This window comes from Microtus ochrogaster, chromosome 15 (genome assembly GCF_000317375.1).
Source record: "Microtus ochrogaster isolate Prairie Vole_2 chromosome 15, MicOch1.0, whole genome shotgun sequence".
Lineage (NCBI taxonomy): Eukaryota > Metazoa > Chordata > Mammalia > Rodentia > Cricetidae > Microtus > Microtus ochrogaster.
The window spans coordinates 28,957,093-28,967,015 of record NC_022017.1 but is presented as its reverse complement, the minus strand read 5'-3'; the positions used below and the strand labels follow the sequence as shown (position 1 = coordinate 28,967,015).

The following is a 9,923-nucleotide window of genomic DNA, read 5'->3' as shown; positions in this document are numbered from 1 at the left end:
TGGCTAGCTGTGAATGGAAAGTCCAGAATCTAGTAGTTGCTCAGTCCCACAGGGCTTGGTGTCTCAGCTGCTCTTCTGTATGTGCTGGACTCCTGAGGAAGACTCCAGTGCCAGTAAAGGAATGAATACTAGCAAGGTGAGGGCAAGCAGGTGAAGAGCAAGGGCTTCCTTCTTCTACATCCTTATAGGCTTCCACCAGAAGGTGTGGCCCAGATTAAAGATGTGTCTTTCTCACCTCAAGATCTGGATTAAAAGAGTGACATTCTACCTCTAAGGTCTGGATTAGAAGTGCATTTTCCCACTTCAAACCAAACAGAAACTCACAGGTGTGCCCTCCATAATCTGGATTGTAGTTCATTCCAGTTATCAAATTGATAACGAAGAATAGCCATCACAAGTGCCCTGTAAATGAAAAGCTAAGACATTAACTTGCTTGACATTTAAATTGACAACAGGGTAGAGACAACATGCCTCTCATATAGGAACCATGTGGTACTGACAGGACACCAGGACTCCTGTAGACCACAGGACTGGAAATAGGCAGAAACTAATGGTAAAGATGGTAAACCAGGATCAACGTTATTAGATTTTTCATCTAGGTTCAGAAAATCAGGTACACAAGGCAAGCATGGTAGCTCACGTGTGTAATTCCTACACTTGAGAAGCAGGAGGATCATCTTGAATTTGAGGCCATTATGGGCTATATACAGTTCTAGGGCTACTTGAGCTATAGTGTGAAACCCTGCCTTAAAAATAATAAAATCTAGGCTAATAATCTCAGAGGGTAAAGGTATTTGCTTTGAAGCCTGACTACCTAAGTTCAGTTCTAGAACCAAGGTGGCAGAGAAAAAGGAACTGGCTCCTGTAAGTTGTTCTCTGATGTGCCCCAGGAGCCTATTAACACACATGTACACACACCCACAATAAATTTTAAATTTTTTAAAGAGAAAATCCCAAAACAAATAAATCAGCCCTGTCTGTAAATAGGTGTGGCTTTAGAGTAGTCTGTGATAGCAGGACGTGTTGGTGCATATCATACTTTTTATCCAAGCACTCAGGAGAGGCAGGTGGATCTCTGTGAGTTCAGGGCCAACTTTGTCTTCAAGGCAAGTTCCAGGCCATCCAAGTCTACACAGTAAGACCCTTTTGCAAAACAGCAACAAAATCCCAAAATGAGTGATCAGTGATGCTACCTACTCTTAGTCTCAGCACCCAAGAGGCAGAGGCAGGTGGATCTCTTGAGTATGAGACTAGCCAGGGCTACATAGTGAGTCCCTAATTTCAGGGAGAGGGCAGAGAGAGGGGGGGAGGGGAGGAGAGAGAAGAGGAGAGGAAAGAAAAAGTAGCTGGTGAGGAAAATGTCGGTCAAGATGTTAGGGTGTTTGGGTGTGTGAAAGTGATGTGTACAGCCGCGTGAATAGCAAGGTACACACACTTTTCCATTGAATCGTGTGTCCAGTCTCTGTCACATTTCTTGTCCTTGTTTTCTCGTCATCAGCATCATAGTTATTTGAGAGAGGGTTTCCTGTAGCCCAGGCTGGCCTTAAACTCCTGGTTATCCTGTCTGCGGCTCCCAAGTGCTGAGATTGCAGGTGTGCGCCGCCTTGCCCAGTTTATGTCGTGCCAGGACTGAGCCTGGACTTTGTGTATGCTAGGCAAGTGTTCTGCCAACTGAATTATATACTCAACCTAACAATCGGTATTTATTTATTTTAGTTAGTACATGGGCCAGTGAGTTGGTTCATTGGGTAATTGCCCTGTCATTAAACTCTCTCTTAACAGCCTGAGTTCAATTTCTGGGACCCACATGGTGGAAGGACAAAACCGACTCTTACAAGTTGTCTTCTGACTCCATACAGGCCATGGTACACATGTGAAGGTCAGGGACAGACAATGCTTAGGAGTTGGTTCTCTCTTTCTACTGCGGATTCTGGAGATTGGATTTAGGTGATCAGATTTGCATAACACTTTTTTCCACTGAACCATCTCAATGGACCTCAGTGTTTTTTTCTTAAGTTTAGTTTCCAGTATTGGCACTGTTTCCTTGCTGTTGACATTATAATTAGGATTACAGTTTATGATATTGCCTGCTAGCCTAGACACTGGTATTGTTATTTTTGTTTCTAAGTTAACTGATGCTTAGGGCAGTCAGTTTACAAAAATAAATAGTGTATGTAACCTCAACTGGGAAAATACTCCACTAGAATGTCCTGTGGGCAAGCTTATGTGGCATTTGCTTGATTGGTGATTGATGTGGGATGGTGGGTGGTGCCACCCCTGGACTGCTGGTCCCGAATGCCAGGCAAACCAGTAAGCAGCACTCCTCCATGGCTTCTGTATCAGTTTCTGTCTCCAGGTTCCTGCCCTGACTTCTTTCCGTACTGGACTGTTCCCTGGAAGTGTAAACAAAATAAACCCTTTCTTCTGCAAGTTGCTTTTTAGTCACAGTGTTTTATCACAGCAATAGGAACCATCCTAAGACAGATTAATTTATTCCTTCTTGGCCTCCTTCTCTGTTAATGTTGTCATCCAGAGTTTTAAAATTGACTAGAATATCCTCCATCCTGTTTTTTGCTGATTGCTGTATAACAAACAGGCCTCAAATTACAGGCTTAAAACAAGTCACCAGTTACCTTTCAGTTTCTGTAGTCCAGGAGTTTGCAGATGAGCTCACTTAAGCAGGTATAGTCGGGATGAGTGATTAGTTCAGTAGTAGAGTGTTTGTTTTACATGCATAAGGCCCTTAGCACTACTGGAAAAAAAAATTGGTTTTTCAGATGTTGCTTAGGGTTGCAGATATCTGAAGGCTTGTGCTGGAGTAGAAGTTCCTTTGCCAGGTGGATCACTTTCAAGGCCGTGCTGGGATTGGCCAGAGGTCTCTGTTCCCCTCTGAGGGGACCTCTCCCTGGACTCCTTATGTCTTAACATGGTCTCCCAGGTCAGCTCAAGCCAGAGGCTGCCTGACAGAAGCTAGTCCTTTAGTGGCCTACATTAAAAGTCACTTAGCATCACTTACCCCTTGCATAGAAGACAAGGGAGCCACGCAACAGCTTTTGGAAGGGTGAGGTAATGACCAAAGCTTGGGACAGGCTTCGCTCATTCATTCTTCTATCCAGGAAGCTTCGTGAGATGTACTAGGCAGTAAGGGAGCCTTTCTCCACCCTCAGGGAACCTACGAAGTGGACAGAGTTCTAGCTATAGTCTGGGCTTCAGAACTGCTGGAACTTTCATACGCGGTATTCCTGAATGGTCCCCAGACTGATTAGATCCTTGTTACTGGCTCCTCTAGCTCTTTTCTTTGGCTGTTGTAACTTACGTGGTGGAACTTGCCTTTGAACCAGTGATTCTGCTGTGAATTCTCCCGTTTTTTCCTTCGGGGATGGTTTCTGTGGCTCCTAAGTCACCCATGCTTCAGTTAAGGGAATCAAGGCGACAGTCATAGGGCAGCTCATGACACTTAATTCCTTTTTTCACCATCTGGACCTGCCTTTCAAATGTAGACACTGAAGAAACCCATTCATGGTACTGTTTTCTTCTGTTTTGCAGAAGGCTCTGGGTGTTCGGCAGTACCATGTGGCCTCTGTCCTGTGCCAACGGGCCAAGGTGGCCATGAGCCACTTTGAGCCCAATGAGTACATCCGCTATGACCTGCTAGAGAAGAACATTAACATTGTCCGCAAACGGTAAGCCTGCGGGGAGCTCGAGGTGCCGACTGAGAGCTGCTTCCCTTCCAGGAGGCATCAGGAGTGATGGTGGCAGGATCTACTATTTAGGAAACAAAGACCCCTGTGGGGAAAATATTTGCTTTGGAACTGCTGGTCCTTTTCCAAGGAATTATAGTAAAAGGTCCAGAAGGCCAGGAACTATGGTACATGCCTGCAATCCCAGCACTTGAGAGGTGGAGGCAGAAGCATCAAGAGTGTCAGAGTAGAGAACTACCTTCTAAGGCTCTGTTTGTTGAATGGTGAAGCCTATAGTCAGTCCAGTTCTGTCTGACTCTAATGGCCCCAGCATTGGTTCTATTATGATTATCACTATTAATAAAATTAATTAAAAAATTATAATTAAAAATTTATTATGTATATAGTGGTCTGCCTGCATGTATGCTTGCCTGCCTGCCAGAAGAGGGCACCAGATTTCATTATAGTTGGTTGTGAGCATTTATGTAATTGCTGGGAATTGAACTCAGGACCTCTGGAAGAGCAGTCAGTGCTCTTAACCTCTGAGCCATCTCTCAAGCCCCATCTAGTATTATTTTTTAAATTACATTTAATCTATTGTGTGTATGCTTGTGAGCACATGCTGGCCATGGTGGTGCAATGCCTCTAATCCTAGTACTCTTGAGGCAGCCAAGGCTACACAGAGAAACCTTGTCTCTAAAAACCAAAACCAAAAACAAAACAAACAAAAAACCCAGGATCCTCCAGGAATGGATGACATCAAAATGTGGGCAGTGCTGGCCAGACTCTTAGCTTTTTCTCAAGTGCAGCCAGAGTGGAGAATACTGTCTTTACCAACACAGGACCTTGTACAGACACTTTTCTCAAGGAAACACTGTTTATTTTATTCTTGAGACTCTGACTGCCCAGTGGGAAAATCCTGGATTTTCCTTTCATCCTCAAGACTTGTTCTCTGTTCTTACTCATGCTGGGATGAAGGAGAGCTGGCACAGAAGGGAGCTTCCTGCTCACTTGACCAGGAGTATTACTTGCCATTTAGAGTTTGTTTGCATTTTTTTGTTTTTGTTTTGTTTTTGAAACAACCTTTCTCTGTGTAGCTTTGGAACCCGTCATGGAACTCATTTTGTAGACCAGGCTGGCCTCAAACAGAGATCCACTTGCCTCTGTCTTCTGAGTGCTGGGATTAAATGCATTGGCCAGCACAGCCCTACTATATTGGTTTTTTAAGGCAAGGTATCTCTGTGCATCCCTGGCTATCCTAGAACTTACTGTATAGAAAAGGCTGGCCTCAAACTTTTAATTTTTAACAAATTTATTTTACATCCTAGCTGAAATTTTCCTTCCCTCCTCTCCTCGGTTACCTTGAGACAGTGAGGGGTTGTTATTTGAGGGTAGGGACTGGTAACACCACTAACCATGCCACGGTGCACAGGATAGCCCAATAGCAGAGTCACCTGACCCCACGTGTTCAGAGTGCCAGGGTTGAGAAACCCTGCTGTATGTAGGAAAAAGTGGACATGCGGCTATTCTAAAGCTTTATTCTAAAGAAATTTTCTTGTTGTTTGAGAATTTCAAACATGCATGTTATGTTTTGATCAAACATGAGTATACAGTGGATGTGACCACATCCACCAAACCTGAACAAGATCAAGCTAGTCTATAGAACTTTAAAGTAGGCTAGAACATTGCCAGGAGATTCTCCTCCACCTGTGCCTTTAACAGTAGGATCAAATTCTGTTTTCAGGAACTAGGTCTCTACCACCCAGAACAACAAAGGGACAGATAAACATAAAGAACCCAGTTTGCCCTCAATCACAAGAGGATGTAATGATGAACTGTCCAAAGTTTTCTGATTTGTCAGGCTTTAAGTCTTTTACTACACTGTTTAGTGTGCCTGTTCCTCGTGGGTCACACTGAGGTCATCGGGCTTCCAGGCAAGTGCCTATACTTGCTGAACCATAACTCACCAGCCCAGTGCCAGGTTGTTTTTTGTTTTGTTTTTTTAAACTAGCATTTCAGGCATTTGTTTTCAAGGTCTTGGTGCTATTTTTCAGCTCTCTTGGGCCCAGAAAGAGAAGCTGTGTTCCACACAGTGAGTCATTACCACCCACCAGCCTGGAATAATGCTGCTGCAAACCGATGGCCAGCCCTGCTCCTCAGGCTCCTGCTGATTTTAGTGGGGGCTCTCATGATGCAGACCTAGAGGTTCATAAAAGTGCTGGTTGAGCTGCTGCACTGCACAGCCAGGGCCTTAGAGAAGAGCTCTTAATTCAAGGGCTGGGGGACTGTGAGGTTAGGGGCTGGGGCCCAGGCAGGCAGAAGAGAAGGAAGGATCTGCATTTGCTGCACGCTCATGCTGGCAATCTCAGTGTTGGCTACAGCAGAGTCCAAATGAAGGCACAGGCAGCAGCACACCCTGCTGGCTCCTCGCTTCTAGTTAATGTGCAATGGAGCCTGGGGAACTCACTTTTCTTCATCTGCACTGTGAGTATAAAATGAGTTATACACACAAGGTGCTTAAGAAATCCTAAAAGTTGGGCTGGAGAGATGACTCAATGCTCTCTTCTAGAGGACCCAAGTTCAATACCTGGCACCTAAGTTGCGCAGCTTACAACCAACCGCCTATGACTCCAGCTCCAGGAATCCAGTGCAGTCATGTGGCCTCTGCAGTGACCTGTTTACACATGTCCACGTAGACATATAAACAATACATCTTTTTTAAAAATCCCAGAACGAAGTACCCTGATAGCACTCACCCAGACAGCCAGGAGAAACCCTGTCTCAAAAACCAAAATAAATAAATTAAAGCAGCAACAATATATACTATACATACATTTACATTCACAAATTAGCCAGGTGTGGTGGTGTATGCATGTAAGGCCTGCATTGGGAATGCTGAGGGAGAAGATTGAGGTGTGAGGATTATAAATTTGAAGCTAGCCTAAGCTACGTAGCTCATTTCTTGAAAACAAAACAAGTAGCCAAGCAGCAGTAACACACTACTCCCAGTACTCAGGAGGCTGAGGTAGGGTGGCCAAGCCTTAAAACAGGAGGTGCATTAAGGGTAAGCTTTTACTCTGGTCTTGTCCTGTACTTTGAGACAGGTAGATGAGGGGACTCCATGGGGAAATCAGTTTGTTTATGTGGTCTCTTAGTAGGTTTAGTAACAGGGTCAGCTATAACCCAGAGCTTCTGACTCTAGGTGTCAGATCACCCACACCCATGGCCTTTGGGCTGTGGGTGCCTGATGCTTTCCAGGCAGTCTCACATTGATCTGAAGTTTCTGGAGCCCAAGTGAGGAATATGTGGCTACTGTGTTGTGTTGGCAAACATCAAGATAGCTAGCATGGTATGTGGAGGGTTGGCTGGGGAGGGGGAAGAACTCGAGTCCTGGCAGAGTCTGTGCCAGTTTGAGGGATTGGCTCGATTGCCATATTTATCTTTATGTGGAAGGGAGCCGTGAGCCTCCAAAGGAGTCGGGATCTGGGGAGAGAAACCAAAATGGGAGGTGGAGACGGAGGCCAAAGCCACACCTCTCAGGTGCATGTGAGTGAAACTGGCAGGGAAGCCTTGCAAATAGAGATGCATACGAGGTGGATATTCATGCACAGTGCTGCAGCAAGTCGAGTGAAGGCAATGCTGGCAGGGTTCCTGTGTCTTAGGACACAGGAGAAAGTGCCACCAAACGTAGGGGCTCCAAGACAGGACTCAGGCTGTCGACTGAGTTTGAGCTGTTAACATCACTCTGCTGAAGGCTCATGCGCTGGAATGTTTATTAAATGACAGGAATGTAATTAAGGGCTGGAGACATGGTTCAGCAGCTAAGAATACAAGCTAATTTTCCATAATCCCCAGCACCCACATGGTGGCTCACAACCATCTACAGTGGGGCCTAATATCTGATTTTGGCATAAAGTTGTACGTGCAGGTAAAGCACTCATACATATAAAATAAACAAATATATCTTTAAAAAAAGAATGTTTTTAGGGCTGGAGAGATGGCTCAGAGAGAAAGAGCATTGACTGCTCTTTAAAAGGTACTGTGTTCAATTCCCAGCAACCACACGGTGGCTCACCACCATCCAAAATGAGATCTGATGCCCTCTTCTGTCGTGCAGGCAAGCTTATATTAAATAAAATAAACCTCTAAAAAAAAGAATAATATTGATACCTGTTGGATAATAGAGTAGTGTAGTAGAAAAGCAAATATTCTTTGAGAAAACTAGTCTTGTTATCTTATGTTTATCTTTATTTTTTTTTTTGAAGAAGGACTTCATCTAAACCCAAACTGGCTTTTAGCATGGCCTTTAGCTTGCTACATAGCCAAAGATGATATTGATATGATCCCTAGCCCCACCTCCCAGTTACTAGTATTGCAGGCATGTACCACACCTGTCCTGTCTTCTGTGATGCTGACATTTATATGACATTCACGTAAATTTCAAATCAGCACAGTAAATACTTCCCTATGTCCTGGAGATGCCAGAGGAACAGCATTGATTTGATCCTGCCCAAGTGGATCTTGGGATCCTGCACACAGATTCTCCTGTGCCTGCTCACTGCTATAAGCATGGAGAAGGAGAAGCTGTGGCAGTCGAGTTGCAAAGCTGCTACCAGGCTGCCTTTCTTCTGCCCATAGGTTGAACCGGCCTCTCACTCTCTCAGAGAAGATTGTATATGGACACTTGGATGACCCAGCCAACCAGGAGATCGAGCGGGGAAAGACATATCTGCGTCTACGGCCCGACCGGGTGGCCATGCAGGATGCAACAGCCCAGATGGCTATGCTACAGTTCATTAGCAGTGGGCTGCCCAAGGTGGCTGTGCCATCAACCATCCACTGTGACCATCTGATTGAGGCCCAGGTTGGGGGTGAGAAAGACCTGCGCAGGGCCAAGGTGAGCCCCAGCAGGGGGGTGGTAGCTGGGTGTGGCATGGGGAAAGGGAGGTAGAGCTGGAGCACTGCAGAGTTCTACTGAGCTGCTTAACTCAGTCTTTTTTCATGGTACTGAGGATCTAAGGATAGATCCCAGAACCTCCTGTATGACAAGCAAATGCTGTACCACCGAGTCATTCCCCAGCCCTGATGAATTTGTGTTTGTTTGTTCTTGTTTTTCCAGCCAGGGTTTCTCTGTGTCCTCAAACTCGCTTTGTAGATCAGGCTGGCCAATTCACAGAGATCCACCTGCCTCTGCCTCCTACCACCTGGTTGGCTTTAGCGTATATGTTTTTTTAATGATTTTTATTGTGTGTGCATTGATGTTGTGCCTCCGTGTATGTCTGAGTGAGGGTGTTAGATCCCCTGGAACTGGAATTGCAGGCAGTTTTGAGCTCCCATGTGTGTTCTAGGAATTGGACTCAGGTCCTCCAGGAAGAGCAGCCAGTGCTCTTAACTGCTGAGCCATCTTTCCAGCCTCGGGTTTAGCATATTTCTTTTTCTTTCTTTCTTTTTGTTGTTGTTTTGTCTTGCTTTGCTTTTGAGACAGGATTTCTCTGTAGCTTTGGGCCCTGTCCTGGAACTTTCTCTGTAGACCAGGCTGGCCTCGAACTCCCGAGATCCTCCTGCCTCTGCCTCCCAAGTGCTGGGATTAAAGGTGTGAGCCACCACCGTCCGGCTAGATTTAACATATTTTTAAGACTTGCTTTTGATTCTTCCTAATAGTAGAAATAAAATCTTGTGTTGAGAAGATGTTAGAAAATACCAGTGTCGTTGGTCTTAACACAGAAACATTCTCGGCTGTTAGAAAGTGCTGCTGCTGGGCCGGGGAGGTGGCTGCAGGCTTAAGAAAGCCCATACTGGTCAGGTATGTGTTACAGAGAAACTCGGTCTCAAAAAAGAAAAAAAAGCACATAGTGTTCCTCAGAGGACCCACATGAGGCAGCTCACAGCCATCCTAGCTCCAGGTTATCTGATACCTCTGGCTTCTATTGGCACCTTCAGTAAAGTGCGCGCGCGCGCGCGCACACACACACACACACACACACACACACACACACTCTTATAATAATAAACAAAGAAATAAGCAGGGATGTGGTAGCACACGCCTTCAGTCTCAGAACTTGGGAGGCAGAGGGAGGTGAATCTTTAGTCTGGTCTACAGAGTGAGTTCCAGGACTGCTAGGGCTACGTAGAGAAACCCTGTCTGAGGAGGAGAGAGAGAGGTGCTGCTGCGGAGCCTGGTGTGCTGGTACATAGTACTGGTATCTGGAGTCAGAGTTCTTTCTGTCCCATAGCCCATCTTCC

General features: G+C 45.5%; 1 protein-coding gene across 1 annotated transcript in view; it reads left to right on the top strand.

Annotated features, from left to right (window-relative positions):
• The window catches only part of Aco2 (aconitase 2), a 39,147-nt gene that overhangs the window by 9,800 nt on the left and 19,424 nt on the right, over window positions 1-9,923 (top strand). Inside the window, exons 2-3 of the mRNA XM_005354480.2 lie at window positions 3,547-3,683; window positions 8,319-8,577. Coding sequence (XP_005354537.1) covers window positions 3,547-3,683; window positions 8,319-8,577 — 396 coding nt within the window. The remainder of the gene's footprint in view (window positions 1-3,546; window positions 3,684-8,318; window positions 8,578-9,923) is intronic.